The 24,270-nt window shown below is 35.6% G+C and overlaps 1 protein-coding gene across 1 annotated transcript; it reads right to left on the reverse strand.

Moving 5' to 3' along the window:
• Nucleotides 1-1,021: 1,021 nt before the first annotated feature.
• Nucleotides 1,022-14,115, reverse strand: LOC145085982 (uncharacterized). The gene is made up of 7 exons (XM_079023695.1): nt 11,333-14,115; nt 10,665-11,189; nt 7,407-8,039; nt 2,641-3,321; nt 1,514-2,308; nt 1,345-1,391; nt 1,022-1,262 (listed from the first exon to the last, which is right to left on the reverse strand). The coding sequence occupies exons 1-6, from the start codon at nt 14,018-14,020 to the stop codon at nt 1,359-1,361; spliced, it is 5,355 nt and encodes a 1,784-aa protein (XP_078879821.1). The 5' UTR covers nt 14,021-14,115; the 3' UTR covers nt 1,022-1,262; nt 1,345-1,358.
• Nucleotides 14,116-24,270: the final 10,155 nt, after the last annotated feature.

Genomic DNA, 24,270 nt, shown 5'->3' on the forward strand with positions numbered 1-24,270 from the left:
CACTTCAAGAGAGAGAGAGAGAGAGGGAGAGAGAGGGAGAGGTAACTTAGTAAATGTGTGATTTAAAGAGTTAATTATCTTATGTGATTAGGTGGAGGCAAGATTTGGTGATAATTGTGCGAGAAGTATTCATTCATTTAGCTTACTTACGAGTTGAGTCTTCTCACTATACTTACCAAGAGTGGTATCTTTGTGTGATTGAGCTGTTTTATGTGTTTATTTGTGTTGTAATATTTTGCATTATGTCTTTGTGATTTATGCTGAATATTGTTGCTATCAGTTTACTGAGTTGGGACCGGAGGGTTCCACTGAGACATATTGACCAGAGGGTCTTACTGAGTTATGGCCTAGAGTGGCTAATGAGCTGTGTATGATATTTTGGGGAACTCACAAAGCTTTATGCTTACCGTGTTATGTGTTATGTGTTTTAGTTACTTCTCAGGATCACGAGAAGGCGCCGACTTGATTGTATACACACTGGAGATTGTTTTATTATTTAGAGGATCCTGAAGTTTTATATATTGTTTTCTATTGAACATGAGTTTGGTGAATTGACATTGTGGCATTTTATTGTTTATTTATTAAAATCAATGTTTTTTGAAATTTTAAAAATTGGTCAAAAATTTTACGTCGTTACACTATCTCTCACAACCCACACCCAATGAAACAAGTAATGAAGTATAGTGTACAACTAGGATAAGAGTAAAGAGAGTGCATTGAAACAAATGATGAACCCACTCAACCCTCACCTTGATGAACTTGCCCTATACCGGAGCAGTGGTACCTCCAGTAACACGCCTCAACCATTAACATCTTTCATCAACTCCCTGCTCCTAATGATGTAAGGATGAAATGCAAGGGGTATGTGCTTTTAACAACCATTTTCAATCGATAATATTGTATAATTTTTTGGTGCTTCTCGTAAAAATTTTAAATTCTTGGTTATGACACTCTACAAAAAATGTTTGGACAATCAAAGCAAATATTTAAAATGCCATTCAACCAATAATTATGACAAATAAGTTCTTATAGTTATGAGTAAAAAGCATAATAAACAGTTTGACAATTTTTCTTAACAAGAAGGAAAAGAAACTACTAATAAAAAAACGAGAACTAAAAATAGATATGAGTACCATTTCTTTCAGAGGCACGAAATGGTTTTAGTTATCCTGCAATTATCTCCTTTAATTTTTAATGTTGTTTGGAGAGGCAAAGACAATCTAAACTTGTAAATCCGTGCAAGAATTCCATGATGAATACATCTGAAATACATGAATCAAAGGGCGTTGATGCATTAAAATAAAGTTTATGGGTTAAAAAAGAGGGTGCATAAATAGAATTTACCTTTAATAGTTACGTTACATCCACATTGGACTATGTCTTCTGAATTCCTGCATATATATAGAGGTGAAGATATAGATAATGGTTAGGGTTTTTAATATTAACAGACAACATAAATGATAACTTTTCTAATGTACATTAAAATTTATTAAAGCAAGAAACATCTACTAACCTCTTGTTTGATCTTTATAAAGGAGTTGATGTCTGTCTCTGCAACATAAAACGAGCGAAAACTTGTTTCTATTTCATTCAGTTGTGGAGTAGCTGAATTTCCCTTGGTGAAAGTTACTATTGATGGGCATTCCTTGATTCTCAAAACATCCAATAATGGCAATGAATAATCCTCCTTCTCTAAACAAAACCCTTCAAGACATAGAAGTGAATCAAGTGTTAAAGACTTTAGACAAGGTAACACAACTATCTCATTTGTCTTGCCATCAGATTTCTCATCCTCTTCTTCTGCTTGAACAACATTTTCATCCTTAACAATGACCTCCTTCATAAGTTTGCACTGACTTATATGTATCTCTTGGAGTTGCAATAGACTACCAACCATGGAACTAGTAAAAACATGTTCCAACCTTTTACAGTCATAAATATGAACTCTTGTTAGGTTTGGAAACTCAAATGTTGTCCACTGATTGCTCTTCCATATATACCTTAGACCATCAAGATATTTTAACTCCACTTCTCTTAGCATTGGAAGTTGTACAATTGTAGTTTGTGATACATCAAAAGTAGTACTAATGGTCCCTTCTAGAGCTTCAAATACCTCCTCTGCCCCATGACAGTAGCTTACATGAATCTTTTCCAGCTTTTGAAGTTGTAGCATCTCCTTAAATCGAATAATCTTTTCAATAGATCTGTTAGATCTCACATCCATCTCAACCAAATTATGGAAAGACCAAGTTACCCCTTCTGAAGTAGCAGGGCCTGAGCTTGTAGAGGCTAAACTTGAGAGTGGGGTCTGCAAGTTCAATAAGGAAAACACATGATGTATGTTAAAAAAACATATGAAATTAATGCCATATGATTTAGTTTTAATGAGATTGGAAAAGCAGCAATTAATAAAGATGAAGGTTATCAATGAACTCCTACTAATATTTTCTATTGGGTTGCTATTTTAATATCAAAAAATAAGTTAGATATGTAAGGTTTATTTTGGACCTTCAAAAAAAATTAATTCAAGCGACAACATATATAAGCTTAGACTGGAAAAGGTATCAATGTATGTAATACTTTCACTTATTGGCATCATTGTTTCTTAATTAGGTAAATACAAAAACATAAAAATTGCACCTGGTGATGTGAAGTGGTAAAGTTAAGTCCAGACTCTTGAACATGGTGTGTGCCTAAGCTTGTTCGTATATACTTGAGGATTGGTGCTGTAGACCCACCAGCAGCAAACACTCTCATTTTGGGGCAATCCTTGATGGTAACGTCATCCAATAAAGGCCAGCGGAACTCATTCATCCCCAAGAAGAAACCCTCCAGATTTGGTAGATCCACTAGTTTAATGGACTTGAGACGAGGAAAGACCAAAACCTTATTAGAAGAAGATGCCTTTGTTGTTGTTTGCTGCTCTCCATATTCATCTTCTTTGTTCAATATCACCTTCATTCCTTCACAATTCTTTATCCTTAACTCTTGGAGTTGCGTCAGGCTTTCATATGCAAGGAATGTGAATATATGTACCAAAAGGGGACAACCTTCAATTTCCAATATCTTTAGACTGGGAAGCCAAATTACATTATTTAGTCTTGGAATGCCACCATATCCTTCATCACAACCATTGTTGTTGTTTATCCCTTGAGTTTCAAATACCTCCTTCATCCCATTGCAGGACACTACTCTGAGCACTTGAAGCTTTTGCATTTGTCCTGCTGCATAACATGGAATCACACTTGACAATGCGTCACAACATAATATATTTATTTGTCCAGAGTATTGGAACAAGCTCCAATCACCACCTGCTTGAAGCTGCAACACATGAAAAATGAATCTAAAATTAAGCTATATGTTGGATAAAGCTTGTTGTTTTCTGAAAAACAAATTTTATTAACTATTTAAAGATCATATCTAATGTGATAGCATTTATTTCTTAGGTGATTAACATGTTGTATAAAGTATCATTATAGCTATTAGAAGGTTAGAACCTAACATACAACTAGTAACTTGTCGCATGCATTGCGGCGATGCCAATCAATTTTGTAAGTTGAATTTTAACGATTGTATTGATAAAAATTAGCTACTATTCTATTTGTTGGTAGATAAAATATACAAAGTCGCTACCATTGAATAACTCTAGTTTATACCGTTATATGAAAACGTATTATATGACACTGAAGTCATACATAAGAAATGACTATAAATTAAAGCATAGAAACGTATACAAAATTTATCAAAACATAAAGAAACTCGAATTTATACCGAAACGTAAATAAAAATAAGTAAGAATTTTTAAGTGAATAAGCAAAAGTTCAAATAAAAAAAACATATTATATATGACCCGATTCATGTTTAGGAACCGTACGTAAAAATAAGCATGAAAACATAAAAAACATTACGTCGAAAGTAGTCAAAACTCAAATTTATATCAACACATATTAGAAAAACAAGTAATTTATATATATATATATATATATATATATATATATATATATATATATATATATATATATATATATATTAACGAACGGAAGCAATAAATTTACGCGGAAACATTGACCGTCTTTAATTTATATCGACACATACATTTAAATAAGTTGAAACGTAAATAAACTCGAATTTATAAATAAGGTGGTATTAATTAAGTTAATGGTTTTTTTCAATAAATATCAATATTTTTTATCAGTTTATGAAAATATTATATATATATATATATATATATATATATATATATATATATATATATATATATATATATATATATAACAAAGTGATCAAAACCGGTAAAATGTTACATTTAATCTTCTTCTTTTTTCAAAAAATTAATATGAGACTACTTCGTAAGTTGGTTCAAAACATTATGAATATTATAAAAAAAAGCTTTATTATTATTATTATTATTAGAAAAACGCCGATAAATTTATTTTTAAAGTTGTTATTATTAATATAATAAATAAATATAAAAAACATATTTAAATATTTTTATACCTTGATTTAAAGTTCTTTTTTATATAAATGTATTTATACATAGTATTAAATATATGGATAAATAATAAAGTTTAGAAAATAAAAAAGATAAAAGTAATATTTTAAAGTTGAAAATAGAGGCCGAGAAAATGATAATCTAAATGGGAAAGGGTAAAAAATGTCAAATTAATAAATATAGGTAGAGAAAAGAAAATTTTACAAAGATTTTAGAGTAAATTATACGAATCGGCGTTGGTCTAAGTGTCAAATTTCACGTTCAGTCCCTATTTCGTTTGTTTAAAATTTGTACATTTAATCCCTTCACACATAAAAAGACTATTTTACCCTTGATAATTTCTTTTTTAATTCTCTTTAATTGTTTATCACTTAAAAAAATAAAATAAATAAATAAATATCCCCAATTCTCCACCCCTCCCCTTCCATTTATTCCATTTATCAGCTTCATCTACCTTTCTTCCGCTCTCGCCTTCACTTTCACCCCAAATCAAATCTATAAGCCAAAATGAGACCCCAACCATTTCCCTAAATCTATGCTAACAACCCTAAATATTGAAATCGACCTCAAGAATAAATAGATCTGATGAAGAAATCTTGAACCCTATATCTATGTAAGATCATCAACAGAGAGATCAAGAAATCGATGTGAGAAACTGGTGTTTGAAGTGCTCGTGGGTGGGTTTTTTGGTGGTGGCTGTTGGGGGTGATGATGCTGATGGTGGATGATTGTTTTGGTGTACATGTGTCGGCTGGTGGTGGTGTTAACAAAAGATGGTTGTGTTGGTACAACTCTGCTCCATTTCTTCTTTCTTTGCTTCTCTTTTCAGATCTAATACACGCATCCCTTCTGCCATAGTCCCATCCAAAGCCCCCTTCTTTTCTTAAGCTTTCTACACTGAAAAACTACTGTAATGCTCCAATTACTCCTCCATTTCTGTCAACAACTTTTGTTGTCATTTCGATGTAAATGTCAATAGAGAAATCACTCATCGCTAGTTGTATGCTATGATTCTTATCAATTGAATGTAGGATCACATCTGGAACAGAAGACATAAATAAGGAGGGTGGAAATGGTAAATGATGTGGTGGTTTTTGAGCTTAGAACCTGGGAGTCGTGTGAGGTGGGGTGATGTAGATTTCCGATGATAAATGTGTAGATTTCCGATAGAGGTGTATATTTCCAGTGATGGTGGTTTTAGGTGTTCTTCAACAAAAGAGGAAGGGAGAAATATATATAGATATTATTTTTAATGTTTTAAAAATGTAATTAAAATATTTTTTAATAATTAAATATAGTCAGAAATGTTAAAAATAAATGAAAAATAAATAACAAAGGGAAATTTAGTCATTTTATGTCTAGCGAGGGATGAAACATGAAAATTTAAACTAATGAGGGATGAAACGTGTAACTTTTAACCAAACGAGGGACGGTCCAAGTTAAATTTTAAAAATAGGGACTGAACGTGTATTTTGACACCTGCACGAGGAATGATTCGTGTAATTTACTCCAATTAGTATAAGATAAAAACTTTTTGTTTGTAAATATAAAATTACAAAGGTAAAACTGTCACGTCAAAAAATCAAAATTATAAAGGCAAAATATATCATTTTATAAATTATTTTAAAAAAAATCCAAAGATAAAAACTATCACCATAAAAATATAGTGTAGGAAACGTCGCTGGAAACCGCATCGACTTTCTAATTAGTTGAATTATTGCTATATAAGGAAAATTTGTCAAAACGACAAAACAAACACAACTTTTAGAATGAAAAGCGCTTGAGTGTTCGTTTACAAAAACAACAAAGGATATACATAAAATGGCACACCTAGCTAGGCTAGGAATTTCTAATTACAATAGAAACATTATTAGTATAGATGATACTGATAAATAATAAATGTTTGGAAATGATGCTTTTTAATGCCTTGCAAACCTATTTAGTTGCCTTGCATAGCAAATAATGACTCAGTTGCAACCTGTAAAAAGTCAATCTCTTCTATGTGATTTCATGATTTTTTTAAGAATTTGTTCCATAGAAAACAAATATTTAAGAAGAAACTAAGATGTTGTTTGTTTTGTAAGAGCATCTCCAATCCACTCTTATTCTTTATTTTTTTTCTTTTTTTCTTTTTCATTTTTCTCCAACTCTCTTCCATTTATTCATTCGTTTTGGAGGATATGAATAGTATTACACCAAATATGGTGTTATACTATTCATTTCTCCCAAAATCGTGATAAACTTTATGTTGTCGGTTTTAGTCCATCTGTTTACATATTTATACATTTTTAGTTCATTTTTACCTACTAATTATAATTTAGGTATTATATTTACAATATTTTGCTATATATTAAATTATATCAATTAATTATAAATATAAAGTTTGTTTTTTGTTCATCAAATTCATATAAAAATTTAAATACATATTGAAATTTTAAAAAACGATAACTTATTTTACAAAACTTATAATTAAAAGTGTGTATGTCTAATATTTATATAAATATATGTATAACATTTATTTAAAAGTGTGTATGTGTAATAATTTCTATAAAATGAATGTATAATATTTATTTATAAGTTTATTATAAATATAATCTTTTATATTTAATATTAATGTAATAAAAAATATAGATTATATATTTGTTAAAACTAAATTAGTAGAGGGGTGTATTTGACAATCTATGTAAGTTGGAATAATGAAATATATTAGGAATATACTTTTTGTAAGTAAAAATTGGAGTTGGATAGAAGATGGTCTAAGTGGTTAAAATATCTTTTATTTATTTATTTATTTATTTTTTTTGCGGAAAAAGACGTGCACTTGAAAAACGTTTACCCGTCAGAAAGGAAAAATAGTCAAAAAGTACTTTTATAGAAAAACAAACGAGGCCTAAATGATTTGTTGAATATGTACCTCGTATATGTCACGTAAGTAGGTAGAAGTAGTAGCAGCAGCAGCAGCTGGTAGACCACCGCCAATGCACTTGAGATTTGGAAGGAAACCAAGAGTAAGAGAATTAAGATAAGGAAACAAAGTGGCGTTTCTTTTGATAGATGTAAATGTAGTCATTTTTTCATCTTCATTATCTCTATTTGAAATGACTTCTTCAATACCATTACAATCATCTATTTCCACTTTCTTTAAGTTGGAAAGAAGTTTTGCCATTTGAGGTGAAAACAGGTACTTGATGTGATTGCAGTGGTAAACACATATGGTTGTGAGGTTGTGGAATGGAGATTCTGATTGTTGGCTTGGAAAAATATCAAATTGATTCATGTCGTTGCACTTCCACACATGACTCATATTGTCCATATAATATAGATATAATTCATGGAGGTTGGGAAGTATTGGCTCTTTTTGGTTATGGTGAGTTGTTACCAATTTTTTACTTGTTGGACTATCTATCTCAAACACCACCTCCACTCCTTCATATCTCCTTAATTCAAGTTTTCGGAGCTCATGAAAATTCTTTACGAGATAGGATGGCAATAGAACATCACAAATTCTATCAAAGACTAGTGATCTCTCTTCCTCCGATAAGGTTAGCTGCACATATATCCCCACAAAATTAAAGTTTGGAAATGATGAAAATATCAACAAATGAAAGTTAATTTGACTTTTTTTTTTCTTCAAATAAATGAACTTTTAAACAAATAAATGTAACAAAATTATGACATTGGAAGGGCAAAAAGTTTACAAAGAAGATGTTTGTCAAATGGTCTTAATGTATCGTTTCTAACAATGTATTTTTTTTTTTATAATGGTGTGATATCATGGATCGTCAATCTTCTGGTGGGATCGATTTCATTTATTTCACAACATGTTGGGGTAATTGCCCTAGAACACACAAGATCATGACTTCAATTTGCTCCTCTCCATCTAGGATTGTTGATTTTGTTATTTCTCTATCTTTTGTTTAGTGCAAGTTTAGAAACAATATAGGGGTTGGCAGTTAGTCAAAGTGGTGTTGTGCTATTCATGGTGCTTGGTTTTATTAATATATTTATTTATCGTTTCCGTAAAAAGATTCCCATACAATAAAGAAAAGAGGCAAATTAAAGAAATATCCCCACTATTAACTAAGATGCCAAATATTTTCAAAAGTTCAACTAGCTAGTAATTAAGCAATAAGCAAGTGTAACAAGGTTATAATGTAATATTATGTCACTAATTAACAGCACCTTGTTTTTATCTAAGTGACAACTTTATAAAGAGAAATTAAATATCTTTTTATTTTTTTTGCTACAAATCCTCCTACACAACGCAAGTCCCTATTTCAAATATTGTATCTTTTACTATAAGGCACATGTTATAGGCTTTACTATAAGGCACATGTTATAGGCTTTTACACCCGGACCATCAAAACTTAAAAACATACAATGACGAGGGAATATATTGAATTTTACATCATATTTTGAAAAATGAAAATCACATAAAATAAACTATATTTTTATTTTATTTTATTTTATGTTTCGATTTTAACAATGCGTTATTTTTTTTCTTAAATCGAACATTGTATTTTTCAATTATGTTACAAGACATTTACTTTTTTCGATTCGGACACACTGAATTCTCCATTTTTGGAACATAAATCACTATGTTTTACTTTTTTTTATTCCAAATCAAACATTACATTTTCCAACATCGCTATATGGCAACTAGGTATCGAGAAAGGTCCCAGCGAAATATTAAAAAATGAACAAATTAACTTGGAAAAATAAGATATTGTTCGATATATGACAAAATAATGCAGTATTAAAATTGAAGAAATGTGAAAACATAATGCCCTTTAAGCCCATTGCCCTTTAAAAAACAGTATTACTAATTAATATATGCTAGAAGTCGTTTTGGAATTAATATTGCAATACATGTGTAACATAATCGATGTATTATTTCTAAATGTAATTATAAATGATCACAAAACATAACAATTTTATTATAAGTCAGTTTATAATACAAAATTTTAAAACGTTTATAAATATATATTATCTTAGTTAATAAAATATCTTATAAACTAGGGAAAATTACTTACAAGCTTAACCAACTTTCCAAACCGTTTAAAAAGTCTCAATCATATTTTATCTGTACGAGAAGCCCAACAAACTTAACATTTTGTCTAAAAAACCCAATGAAGTTTTCAAACCGTTCAAAAAACCTTAATCATGTTTTGTCTATTCAAAATGTTAAGTTCGTTGAGTTTTTTTAACAAATAAAACATAATTGAGTTTTTTGAATGTTTTGGAAACTACGTAGGTCTTACAAATTTTTTTCCCGATATGATAATAAATCATATGATTTGTTTCTCTTCTTTGGCATTCTTTAGAATTGAACAAAAATATAACTTACACTTTTTTTTTTGATGAAAGGTTAATTTTGTAGGATTTTTTTTTGAACAAACAGTTGAACTCGCAAGTCATTTTCCCTATAAACTAGTACAAAAAATGATTATTTGATTAAATGTCAATCTTTTTGTAAGTTGAGGTGGCTTTCAGGGGCCACGTCTTTAATAATAATAAATAAACTAAACTAAACTAAACTGCCATTTTTGGTGCTTAAACTTATTAAATTAGTTGCACTTATAATAAAAGTTAATAAATTAGTTAAACAAGTAATTTTTTCAGTGAACAACGAGCTACTTATTATAAATTTAAAGCGCTTATGTTCATAATAAGAATTTATCAATGTAAGTTAAACTGGTTTTTTGGGGCCATGTGTAAAAATAAAAATTAAAAAAAAAATAACAAACTGACAATTTTTAGTGGTTAAACTTATTAAATTAATTACACTTATAATAAAAGATAATAATTTAATACATCTATAATGATTTATAAACAATTAATTTTTCAAGGAACAACAAGTTACGTACTATAAATTGAAAGTGCTTGTGTTCATAATAAGAATTTCAGCTGAATATTATAAAGTGATGTATAAATTAATTAATTAATTTAAATAAATAAATAAATAAATAAAACCCTTGTTAGCTACGCTTATAAATTGCAAGAAACGGTTGGTTGTTTGGTAGTTAGTAATTTTGCCTTCCAATTGCGATGAACACGTTTGAGACTTTGAGTCCGCCCCTTGTTTTCTATTTAGTTATGATATGCCAAGTGTGAAACAACACTTCAATATACTAACCCTTGAGGAACTAGAAAGTAAAATTGAGAGGCATACCTTTTCCTCTCGACTACAATCCACCGATTCATTGTTTCTGCTGCAATCTTTTATACTCATGCTGGTAAGTGCTCCCAGATCAAAATTGGAGGTGGCAGGTGTGAATATATTTCTGAACCTCTCACATCCTCCGATGCTTATGCTTTCAACAGCTTGAAAGCCACGGACAAGGGGACGAGAGTTATCTGCATCTTTTATCCTCCACACCTCTCTTAGCTTCCCTAAATTCCTCACAGTGATGCTTCTTAAGCTGCTACTGTTGTCATCTTCTCCAATTGCACCAGCACAATCCAAGTCGATGTTGAATAACACTTCAATGGAATCACAATTCCGTACTTTAAGCTCTTGAAGATGACGCAGCAGGGTCATGGGATTGTACGGAAACATATGGACAAGATTATCGCAATTACTCACGCTTATCTCTCTCAACATAATTTCCTCGCTCGTCCGGAATTCCCAAGGCCATATCTCCTTCAAATTCTCCATGCTATAAATTTTCAGTCTCTCCAACTTAGGAATCACCATCTGCAAATTAATCATCCATTAATTAATACAGCCGTGAACTGAAAGATTCTTTTAAGGGTAAAAACATTAATATATATATATATATATATATATATATATATATATATATATATATATATATATATATATATATATATATATACCTCGTTCTTGAAGAAACAAGGTATTCCAAACGTACTGTTGGGATAAATACTTGTGATATTTGGAATATGTTCAAGTTCCAACTCAACTAGTTGTGGTAGCTGAATGATATTGATATTACGGCACAAACCCAATAAATTTGGTAGGTTGCACAAAGACAGAGACTTCAGCATGGGGAGTCCAATTCTATCTTGTCCACTACCCTCAGTATATATGAGTTCTTCAATAAGAGAGCAATCGAAAACTTGAAGATCCTCAAGATTTAACAAAGCATTTGCAACACCAAGCGTGAAAAGGCATTTCAACTCTGAACACCTTGAAACGACAAGGACTCTTACATTCTTGAAAGAAGAGGATCGAGGAAATGTAGAAGGTGAGGACTTCACCTCAACATCTTCAAGATCATTGATATCCTCCACACTCAAACAAAGCACCTCAGTTTTCGAAAACAGCTCATGCATTCTAGATGCGAATAGCTCACCTTTGGAGGTGATCAATTTCAATGTGTTTTTGAGCGAGTTTGCGCTCCTACTGAGATAATCTCCTTCTAAAGATCGTCCCACTGAGATCTTGAATCCTTCAAGATTCTCAAATGACGCATTCTTCGGCTGAGCGTTGTTTTCAAAGAACTCAAATTCTAATACAGAAAGCTTGCTTGATATTTTTTCCATTTCATTACAGTTTTCCACAGTGAAGCTAATGGCTTTCCCATATTGACGGCTAACCGTTGCATATAGCTCTTCAAGTTTGACCAAATTTTCCAAGACACCATTATCTATACGGAGCCCACCACAACCTCTTAAATCAAGTATCCTTAGCTTCTTCAAATTTCCGATTGTTGAAGGTAACAATTCAATGCTAGAATTAGCAAAGCTGAGGACTTCCAGATTAAAAAGATTTCCAATATAAGAGCAATCAAACATCAATGAGCATTGATTAAGATGAAGCACTCGAAGGTTGGTAGAGCATTGAGGCGAAGAGGGAAGCAATGGATGCTTCATTCCATAATACGATATAACTTGAATCTTTTCCATTGATTCATAAAAGTGGGGAGGAAACTTCAACGACTTATCAGCATGCATAAGTTTCAAAATGGAGATGTTTGGAAACTTGAGGTCTCTGGGAAACTCGGACATACCCTTGCATGTTAATGACACACTTTTGTAAGATGAGTTGCTTGTATAATTTTGAGGGTACCATCGCATGCGACCATAGTTGACGATTGAAGCATGCTCCACTTCAGAAAACATACCCAAAACAAAAGCGTGCACCAGATCATGCATCTTCACGCACTCATCATCTTCATTTTTAATCAACAAATGTTTATCCATGAGACGCTTAATGCAGACGTTGAGCCTGTATCTTGCTTCTCTTATCGTAGAAACTCTGATAAATAATTTCAATCCCCATCCATACCTTAGCAACTCCTCGGTAGGAATATCAAAGTCTGGAGGAAACAATCCACAAAGCAAAAAAATGGATTCAGACTCTTTATCTTCAAGACTGTTGTAGCTCAATTTAAACGTTTCGTCCACAATGTCCTGCAAGTTCAGGTTCTCCAAACGATCCAGTGCATGTTCCCACATAGGCTTGCTTTTGCCTTTGAGACTCAAGGCAAGAGTTTTGATGGCAATTGGCAAACCTTGACATCTCCTTACTATATTATCTGCAATTTCATGGAAAGCGGGATCCATTTCACTATTTGAATCTTTTATAAATTGGCGGAACAAACTTTGGCCTTCTGTCTCTGTTAAGACATCTACAATGATAACTGAATTATCTTCAACCCCCATCACTTTACAAACACCTATGTCTCGTGATGTCAACAAGATCTTGAAATCTACACCTTGAGTAGGAAAATGACTTAAACCTATATCTTCTAGATCAATGGGCTGCCAAACATCCTCAAGTATCACTAGGAATTTAGTCTTACCTCCATCTGAATTGGCCTGGAACCATCTCTGAAGCTTCTCAGCTCTTGTTAGCTTATTTCCCTCTTTTAGCTCTATACCAAGGTAACTTGCTACAACATCCTGAATACGAAGGGGGTCGTTCCAATCCCCTATAATCACCTCAACCATAAAATCAAACATTTTCTTATCTCGCACAACCTTCTTAAGCTTTTTTATCATAGTGGTCTTCCCAACCCCACCCATCCCACATAAGGCTATCATGTGGGAATAGTGGCTCGGTGCGATTGCTTTTAATGCTTCTATAAAACTCTGCTCTCTTGACTGGAAGTCATGGAGATCACTTAACGGTTTAGAGATGGAAGCTTCCATTGATTCTGTCCACGTGATCAGAAAGTGTTGTCTTTTGATACTTTCTATCTCCTTAATTATTTTGAATGCTTTCCTTCCAAGCTTGTATCTAGTCCTAAGACTAAAACAACTGAAGACATCCCTTGGAAAGTTTTCCACCTTTGCATTGATCGCTTGTACTTGGTCCAACCAATCCCTAGCTAGAGGTGGAATCTCAATATGACTTCTTGTGCTCAGGTTAATACGGTTTTCAACACCAACTCTTAGAACATCCAACTCTCTCGTTTTGGTACGCATATCGGTCACATACCTTTTGCAGAAAAGCAGGTATCGTATGTGGTTCGTAACTGGTACAACCAGAATCTCGGCAACTATGGCATTCACAACAGTCTCCATTGCTAAATAATTTACTTGTGACAGCACCTGCATAGTGTAGTATCCAACAAGTTGACAAAGAGAATTCGGTTGAAATTAGATTTCTTTTCATAATCTATATTGAAATTAAAGATAATGTTTTGACAAGAAGAAACATGTTTACTTTTCTAGTATATAAATATAAAAGAGAAATAAAATATATTGTCAATTAATGTTTACATCGTAGACCATTCCCTGCACATTATGTTTAAGATCAAATTAGAAATTAAAACAAAATGTAGTCCTTATTTATATTCAACCCTCTTTTTGCATCATCTTGGTTACTGGGCACGTAGTGGGCTTTACTTGAACAACACTGATAACTCCATTGCCTCCGATGTCTAGTGGCCCCGTCTGAAAGCTTCACCACTTCCTCATCATTGCTCGCCGGATATCATAGCATCACTGGAAATCTCTCTTCATCCTCACCGAATTTCAAGTCGGAAGCCTCTTTTCGTTCCATTAGACTTCAATCTAGAAACCACTTAAGCTTTCTTTATCCCCACTAGAAAAACCTCCTAAGATACCAATGTTGTTGTTGGGGTTGTTCTATCTGGTGGTGTTGTGAATTCGATGGCTAATGGCATCGGTGGTGGAGGGTTTATGGTTTTTCAATCTGTGTAAATGTTGGAAACCCTAGCATTTGATTTCAAGGAAACTGCTTTGGCGGCTTCCAAACAGGTTTAATCGATTTCATTAACTGGGGGTTTTGCCTAATTTGTTTTCGACTTGTTGAAGCAATGACCTCCAACTTCTTACTATTTTTGCATCTGATAATTTTGAAGCTCTAAGATCTAGTGTAGTTGATGGACTTTTGATTGGTTTAATGAATGAGATGGTTGCTTTTGCTCATTATTGATTGGGTACTCACATGGGATAAAAAATGAGCAGTTTCAATAAAGAAGATGAAGAATACAATATTAGTAAAGATAATGGCGGTGGTGAAGGGTATGTGGTGGTTTGGTAGGTGGAAGTAACGATGGCTATGGTGTTTTGTAGTGGTGGAATGGAGAAATAAGGGTGGTGATTTTGGTCTAATGATGGCAGTGGTGATGGTGGAAGGTGGTGGCGATGGTGGTGGTAATGGTAGACAAAGAGTAGAATAGGGTGGGGATATGGCTATGGTGTGTGTATGAGAGAGAGAGAGAGAGGGGGAGGGAGAGAGACCTTCGATATTAAATTTAATTTTTTTTAAATAAAGGAAAAGAAAACCTCATAAAAGGTCTCTGGATAGTTAAATGATGGAAATACCCTTCATTTAACGGTGTAAAACTAATAGAGTTAGCAAAAATGACCAAACATCAAAAGTTTTGAAAGTACAAAAACCATCTATGAGGTTTTTAAACCACAAGGATTAAACTTTAGATTTCGGGAAACCACATGGACCATTTATGATGTTTTTTCTATATAAAATTATGAATTATAATTGGATTATGACCCCATTATGGAATGAAGAGTAAATTTTGTTGGAATGAGTTTCAAGAAAACATAATAGCACAATTTACTACAAATCATAATACATTACTTTAAAAGCTGAAATCAAATGTGATTTGATGAATGAGTTCATTGAAAAACTATGTATAGTCCTACCATTCAATGATCACATAGAAATATTTTGTGAGTTCTAAGAGTATAATTAAAAGCAAAGAGACTCTAAATGAAATCATAAAGCCAATCATATTCTCAAATATATTTAAATATACTTAGACCAAAGTAAAAAATGGAGATGAGATTATTTGCAGAATTCACACAAATTAAATTTAGTCAGACCCATTGATAAAAATTTTCTTTTAAGCTAAGTATGAATGGTCGCACTTCAACTATTTGAATTCATTATGCTAGAAATGGGATTTGATATGGATATAGTATTTGGATATTGGAACGTTAAAAAAACTATTATATATTGTTTTGATATATTAGAATCTGATCTTCACAATAATACTTGTTGTGTTGTGTATTAACATGTTTAATCTGTGACTAATCTTAGTATTATAAAAGTTCATAGTCAATCATGATTATGGGAGCAATCATGAAGTAAGACTAATATGAAATGGATTGGTTGACTTCCACTAGATGAAAGTAGGCAATAGGTTGTAAACAATTTTCATAGGTACTTGTCAAAGAACTGATATTGAACAGAACCACATCAAGATCACCTCATAGATCGCATTCATGAGTGATACTTGATTAAAATGTATTATCTTTGTATCCTTAATACTCGAGATTACATAGTGGGACTTAAGTATGAGGAGTGATGTGCTTTGATATGGTCAAATGCGAATCCATAATCTGGCAGCTATAAAGGCTATTTTTAGGTATGGTATGAACTATATAAGAGACTTTTGTAGTCAATATAAGATTTGTTCATCTTATATGTTGAGAGTTAGGCTTCTACTACGGTAACCAAAATGAGATTGATTGCGATCCAAGTCTAAAGTTTAATAGGATGTCCGTTACAAATGGATAAAGTTTAAACTTACCTTATATATTAATTGAAACTTAGAGCTTTTGGCAATTGGATGTTGATGAATGACATTCTTTTTCATATGTTACTGGAGGCAGTAAAATGTAGCTAGATATTTACCACTGTCTATATCAATCTATGATAAGTAATGTGCAAGTGGGACATTGGAAAATAATTATGCCCAAGAGACATTATACAACGATATTGCTGGTGACATATGATCCTATAAGGTCACACCTTTAAACACGTTACTAACAATTGATCATTTATTAGTATAATTTGATTATTAATAATATAATCAACACTTGTATTTGATTGGAAAAACATTATTTTGTGAAAATAATATTTTACCAACATATTGAGAATTATTGGGAATTATTGTTTCTAGGACACTTTGAGTAAGTCTTTTAGTTGGAATGAAAATACAAGTTACTAGATTGAGTGAATGACACGTCTTATGTCATCCTTTTTGTAACATCCTGTTCTGGATTGTCTGTGATTTAGGGATTCATGTGCTGCAAACCGGGCATGAGGAAGTCTAGGGGCTGTGACGAGTTGAAGCGTAGGGCTTCTCGTCACCTTTCTGTGGATATGAGGTTCATGGGAAACAGACTTATAACAATGGAGTGGGTAATTGGAGTGTTTGACTTTCTTGAATGCCCAATGCCTTCTTGCATGGACTTGCTTACACTCCTTGATATGTAAGGTCCGTATGTACTTACTTATGACTAATAAAAGACATGAAGAAAGGCTTGCTTTGAGTTAGCTTTTCTTCACTTCCTTTCTTCTTTTTTTTCACCCAAAATCAAGAACACTTAAGTTCTCTCACTTCTTCTCATTTTCCTTGTTTGGTATGGAGTTTGAGCCATTAGTTTGTTCTCCTTGGAAGTTATATTTGGTATATGCTTCTAAGGCTCATGAATAACTAATATATAAGTGAAGACTAGCATGATTTGGTGGTTTACTCTTATTGGGTCGATATTTTTAGAGAAGCTCTCCTTTGAGTAGTTTGTCATCTTCATCAATTTCCTAATTTCCAAAAGGAACCAAAGACTTCAAATGTTGTAACTCTTTACATTTCTATGGTTGTTGTTTTCTTTCTAAACTTTGCAAATAGATCCTTTGGTGGAAATAAAACTAATTTTATGTTGTTCAAAATTAAAGTCTTATGTTGCTATCTTTGTGTTTTTGAAACAATTTTTAAATAAAAACCCAACAGAACAGTATGTATGTGTCAGTAATCTTCATCTCCCTTGTTCTTTTCTGTATCATAAGTATTTGCTCATTCCTAGATTCGAAACCAAATCTCAAATGAAATCATGAATCACGACTGATTTGTTTCATGATTTTTAGAAATAGACCTAAGATGTAGGTTTTCTGAGGACTAGAGATAAATATGGTAGAGGGTAAATGTGAAGGAGACTGGTTGAGGTTTCTGACAGTGGTGTTGATGGCAAAAGATTGGTGGTGATGAAAAGAGGAGTTTTTCGGTGGTCTTCCAACTAAGAGAGAGAGAGAGAGAGAGAGAGAGAGAGAAAGAGAGAGAGAGAGAGAGTTTATTTATTTTTTACTAAAAATTAATGACAATATAATTTGACAAAAACTTGTAAAATGACAAATATACCCTCACATGAGGAACATGTGACTAACTTAACTTGAGAAAGATAACGTCAGTTAATTCGAGAGACCAATCCCGCATTAATGTTTCAATTTTAGACCATCCATGTGTCAAAAAATGCCCCGAAACTACACTTTTTGGTAAACCACATGGACCAATTTTGCAAATTACCCATCATATTTTCTTCAAAAATACATTTTTATAGTTACCTGGTATCTCAATTTTTTTAACGGACCTAGTATCTGATAAGTTATTTGTTAAAAAGTGACATTTAGTAAATATACTTGATAAGATAGCAGAAATATGTAAAATAATATGTAGAAAATTGAGTTTTTTTGAATTATTATCAATAAAGTATATAGGTGGAAGAATTTAAAAAAGCTCAATAAGTTCGTTGAAACATTAGTTTGAGTAGTTTTTTATAAAAATAAACTTATAGACTACTTTTTTGGTTTATAGAAGCTCGAAAAATAAAATAATTTATATGCTAACAATTGTATGTTAAAAATAATTTTTAATATTCAAAAAGAATTCTAAAACCTATATTTGGCATATTAGTTAGAAAATTTAGTTAATAACTGAAAAGATAGATAATATTCTATGTGATAAGAAAATTTGGTGGAGCTATGAAATGTAAAATGATATAAAAAAATGTAGAAATAGAGATTTAATATTATAAGACAAATATTCAATTAATTTTTTTAAATTAAAATAAATACGAAGAAATAGTTTTCTGATTTTTTTTATTTTAAATTTAATTTAGTATATCACATGTACTTTATGATATTAATCCTCATCTCTGGATATTACAACGCGAAACACGAACCTTATTTTTTTAAGTCATGAGATTTGAGTGTTATTTTACTAGTATATGGATTCATCCACATACTTTTAAAGATAATCGACAATAATGCCCCTCTAAGCGATTCTTTTGTAATAAATATAAAGCGTAAATTAACCCACCCATTTTTTTCTTTCCATCCTTTTCTTCATTTACGTCTTTTGCACTACTAAATGAATCGTTGTTAGGAATCTATTGTTTCATATGAGTAATACATAAGCTTTGTTGAATCGATGGAACCTTGGATTTAATTGACTGTTTGATGAGGGGCCAAAGACCTGTAATGGAGATGATGAATAGACCCAAGAAGGTGTAATAACTGGCATCAGTGTTGTAAAACTCGCCGAGTTGGCCGATTACTCCTCCGAGTACTCGCTATTCGGCCCCTTGCCAAGGCGAGTTACAAAATCCCGAGTGCTCCCCGATCGGTCCCTTACTAAACTGAGCAGTGTTGTAAAACCCGGTCAACTCGGTGATTAATATGTATAATATACTGTAGCACCTGGTTCCTGGTACGTAAATCTTATTTAAGTATTCTCTTTCTTTTTGCCGTGGACTCGGCGAGTCATAGGTCAGACTCGCCGAGTAAGGACGGGACCCGGGACCATTTTAAGTTGGCGACTCGGCGAGTCCATATTCTGGACTCGGCGAGTCACCGCTGTTGGATGAAACCCTAAGTTTCAGGGGTTTGCACCCTATTTAAACAGCATACCCGCCCCAGGCCAGCCCCCATTCACCCCCCAGAGCTCCCAACCCTCGTTATAAGCTTGTTCCTTGAGAGTTTGAGGCTTTTGTGTGTGTTCTTGAAGGTTTTGAGGAAAAAAGAGGAAGTAGATCAAGAGGAAGGAGAGGATCCAGGCATCTTTGCACTCTTACAACAGTTCCTTTGAGGTATAATCCGTTTTTCCCCTGTTTCTATGCTTATTACTTCATGTAAGTTATTCTTGAGCCAATCCCCAAGTTTGTATGTGCAAATTATCTCGTAATAGGCTGATTGGCCCTTAGATCTAGGCATGGTTGAGCTCTAGGAGCTCAGATCTGTTGCCTTTATGGACCCTCATTGCATGAAGACCCTAGATCTACCCTCTTGAGTACATTTTGAACCCTAAAACCCTCATGGGTGAATATCTACACGTAAAGTTGGAAACTTTACGTGTGATTCGTGTTCTAGAAGTCCAGATCTGTGAATGGCATGGACTGGAATCGAGCAAATCTGTGTATTTAGTGGGTGCATGGCAACGACTCGGCGAGTCGTTCATGTGACTCGACGAGTCTGCTCGCGAGTCTCCGAGTTTGCCCCCTTTTCGTAGTGTCGAGTGTGCAGCGAGTCACGGGGCGTGACTCAGTGAGTTGGAAGCTGAACTCATCTATGGAGGAACTCGGCGAGTCAATGCCCTGACTCAACGAGTTCAAGGCAATCTCCTTAGATCAAGAACAGACTCGGCGAGTTGTTCATACAACTCGGCGAGTTTTAGCATAAGTGTTCATCGGATGAAGATGAACTCGACGAGTTGTTCATACAACTCGGCGAGTAGGATGAAGGACTTGAATATCAGTTTAGAAGAAGAATTCGTCGAGTCATAGCCTAACTCGACGAGTAGAAACGGGACTCAGGACAATCGTCTGGATAGGGACTCGGCGAGTTGGTGAGCCAACTCGGCGAGTCGGGTCAACTGAAAGTTGACCCTGACTTTGACTTGGGGCGTGATCAGGGGTAAAATGATCATGTTACCCAAAGGTCAGCCAGCAGTATTTGATCGAGTATGTTGTGGGAATTGCAGCCGGAGGATTTCCGGAGCAGCAGCAGCAGCCGTAGACAGTCAGTTCCCGATCAGATCAGTAGCTACTTCGAGGTGAGTTACCTTCCAGTAGCGGTGGGTCTACGGCCACAATGCCGGCCCACCAGTAGGAGTTGTATGTAGATGATTGTCTTTGTGATATTCATCTAAGGGATTACTACTACCTGTGTTGCATTTACGTACTAGTGACAGTAGGGGGAGATAGTCCCCAAGATATCCGGTCGGTAGGGCCGAAGGGGTAGTCATACCCAGCCATGTTAGATAGATTATGATATTATGTTACATGTTATGTGGTAGTGGTAGAGGGGAGACATGGTTTCCTCGGTATCCAGTCGAGAGGACCGAAGGGGAGGCCAGCACCCAGATATGCTAGGCAGTATCCGGTCGAGAGGACCGAAGGGGTAGGTCGGGCACCCAGATATGCCTGACAATTTACGTATGTTATGTGATTATGTGGTATGTGGTATAGTGGGGGAACTCACTAAGCTTTGTGCTTATGTTTTACAGTTTTGGTTTCAGGTACCTCTTCATCGAAGGGGAAGGAGCTGGCGCGGTAGCGGCACATCATGCACACACTCTGGTTTCCGCATTTACGAGATTCTCTGGGATTTATACTCTGATATTTTGATGGGTTGTATGATTTGACTTTTAAACATGGTCTACATTGTGTTATGGTTTGATTAAACAATGTTTTTAACTGTTGGTGTTTTTCTAATGTAAGGTTTTGAAACAAATTTTTAGACGTGAAAAATTGGGTCGTTACAAGTTGGTATCAGAACCCTGGTTTGAGGGATTCGGACTCACCTTCGGGGGTGTCTGAACTCAAATCGAGGGATTAAAAGATTTTTTTAAAAGAAAATGTTTTCTAAAATTGAGAAAAGAGTTGTAAGAAAGAACGAAGTGTGTGATGTGCGCGACCGGCCGAGCTCAAGTAAGTATTCCCCAAAGTACCCATACAAATTTATGTTATGTTTATCAGCTTTTGTAGAACAGCATGCTAGAATAGGACTAAGGATCTAGGAGTGATGCCTTATGTGCCTGCTTTATGTGTTCCAGCTGTATGAGAATTGCATGCTAGTATAGAGTAGACAGCAGTAGGGTAGCCTGATAGGGCGTGCCTGATAGTGTGAGTTAGCACGGTGTGCTAGTTCAGTTTCTCTCTATGAGAGCGGAATTGCTTGAGGTTGTTTCCCTTGTCTGAATGCTGCTTGCTTCGTGCTACGTGGGACTCCGAATAATGGGAATTAGCCATTAGGCGAATACGTCACGTCACATGTGATCAGAGTTGGATAATCTTAGAGTACCGGATTTGATCCTACTGCGCAGCTCTTGTTTGAGTCCAACCGTTGTAGGGACGAGTCGGGTGCTCGAAGGATTATCTGAGTCTCGTCGCATGTGATGGTATTCGGGTGATGGCTAATTGGCATTACAAGGAGGCCTGCTGCAGCTGAGGACTGGATCGAGTAGAATCGGAAATTTCCTAGGGCGAGCCTGGGATGAGTATAGTAGCGATCAGCCTTAGTGAAAGGGATCTGGTCGAGTCGAGGCAGTCCTTGAAAAAGGTACGGATAGATGTGGAAGGTAGTATGGACTCGTACTACTAAAAGCAGAGGATCCGTACCCAAACCAAGGAAGGCCAAGACAAGACCAGGGAACTTGTAAGTAGCGGTAATCCCTCAGGAAGTATCAGTATCTCTAATGATTGTTATTTATGTATTGCAGAATGGTGGTACTTCGATCGAGGCCGGTGGATGGCGTTTCAGGAGAGGGGTCAGGTTCGGGATCAGGTTCCGAGCCGGTAGATGAGGGGCTACGCGAGTTTATCGCATCAGAGATCACCAGGGGTATCCTTGAGTCGACTCCCATTATCTTCGGGTCGATCAAGGAAGGGATCATGGAGTTGATAGAGGATCGCCTACGGGCATTCAGGAGTGATTTGGCATCTAGCCAATCGGGGTCTCGCACATTGTCCTTCAAGGACTTCAGGGGCAGTGGTGCGCCGGATTTCCATGGGGTGAAAGACCCCATTGCTGCCAGGCGATGGATTGCAGACATCGAGTCTGCACAGTTGATTAGCTTCTGCTCCGAGAGGTCGAAGGTGAGGTATGCAGCAGGGTGTTTACGGGACCGAGCCCGGGATTGGTGGGAGTCAGTGGGTGACTCGTTGGGAGCCTCAGCTGTCGAGGCTATGACCTGGTCGGACTTTGTGACCAGGTTCAGGGCAGAGTTTGCGCCGGCTGTCGAGCTTCAGCAGCTGGCCAGGGAGTTCCTGGACATGAGACAGACGATGGAGACTGTGGCGGAGATCACCGCCAAGTTCTGGGAGAGGGCTTTGCTGGTGCCCCAGTATGCTGGTGACGAGGATATGAGGAGGACTCGTTATCACGATATGCGACGAGCTGACATCCGGGAGCATGTTAGCTTTTCGGCTTGCCCTACCTTGGACTCTATGATTGCCAGGGCAAGGGAGAGGGAGATAGATTTGGAACACATCCGGAAACGGAAATTAGAGGAGGGACAGACAGGAGGGACTTCGGGAAAGAAGCCCAAGGGATCAGATGTGGGGCCGAAAGGCCAACAGGGACGGGGACGTTGCCGGAAATATGGCAAGTCGCACGAGGGGGCATGCAGGATGGGATCATCAGGCTGCTACAAGTGCGGCAAGTCTGGACACATCAGCAGGGATTGCATTGCTCCGGCAGCAGTTATTCAGACATCAGAGTTGCTGTGTTTCCACTGCAACCAGAGGGGCCACAAGAGGGCCAATTGCCCCCAGTTGACAGTTTCAGCGCCGGTGAAGGCGCCAGCTCCAGCGACCCTGCGGATCACGGATGGACGGCAGGGCAAGGCAGAGGCTCCGGTGGTGAGGAGCCGAGCATTCCAGTTGACTACCAAGGAGGCACGCGCCGTACCCGATGTGGTGACGGGTATGATTCTTTCCCTCTATCTTTTGTTTTATGATGTTATGATATTGATATGTGCTCCGTATGTATATGTATGCATTAGGATCGTTCCATGTGAACGGAATCCCAGTTCAGGTATTGTTCGACACGGGTGCATCCCGATCGTTTGTTTCCCTTGCACTTAGCAAGAGGTTTCATGAGACTGCAGGTGAGTTAGATTGCCCTTTAGAGGTAGAGATTGCTGATGATCGATCGGTGCGAGCATTGATGGTGTTTCGAGATTGCGTTCTGCGTTTGTTTGAGGAGCGTTACCTGGTAGACTTGGTTCCCATTCCGTTGCGTGGGAACAAGGTGATTATTGGCATGGATTGGTTGAGCCCTAATGGGGCGGTGATAGACTGCGCGCGACAGCTAATGCGGGTCAGGACCCCAAGCGGGGGGGGGGGGGGAGTTAGTGATTCATGGCGAGAGGTCGCAGTATGGACCCACTGTATGTTCAGCAGCGAGGGCTAGGCGCTATCTTCAGCAGGGATGCGCATGATATGTCGCGTATGTGATGGATACCCGGGAGGTGGGTAAGGCGACAGTGAGCGAGGTTCCGGTGGTTCGAGATTTTGCAGATGTTTTCCCGGAGGAGCTA

The sequence above is a fragment of the Lactuca serriola genome, chromosome 2 (genome assembly GCF_051521515.1).
Source record: "Lactuca serriola cultivar US96UC23 chromosome 2, Lser_US96UC23_V15, whole genome shotgun sequence".
In the NCBI taxonomy this organism is placed as follows: Eukaryota; Viridiplantae; Streptophyta; class Magnoliopsida; order Asterales; family Asteraceae; genus Lactuca; species Lactuca serriola.

Bases quoted from the DNA above. Each gene is read 5' to 3' on its own strand.
- LOC145085982 (XM_079023695.1), bottom strand. From the start codon at position 14,020: ATGCAGGTGCTGTCACAAGTAAATTATTTAGCAATGGAGACTGTTGTG. The intron at 8,040-10,664 runs GTATGCCTCTCA...ATATATGTGCAG, and splicing joins ATTGTAGTCGAGAGGAAAAG to CTAACCTTATCGGAGGAAGA. The intron at 3,322-7,406 runs GTACATATTCAA...CATGTGTTGCAG, and splicing joins ACTTACGTGACATATACGAG to CTTCAAGCAGGTGGTGATTG.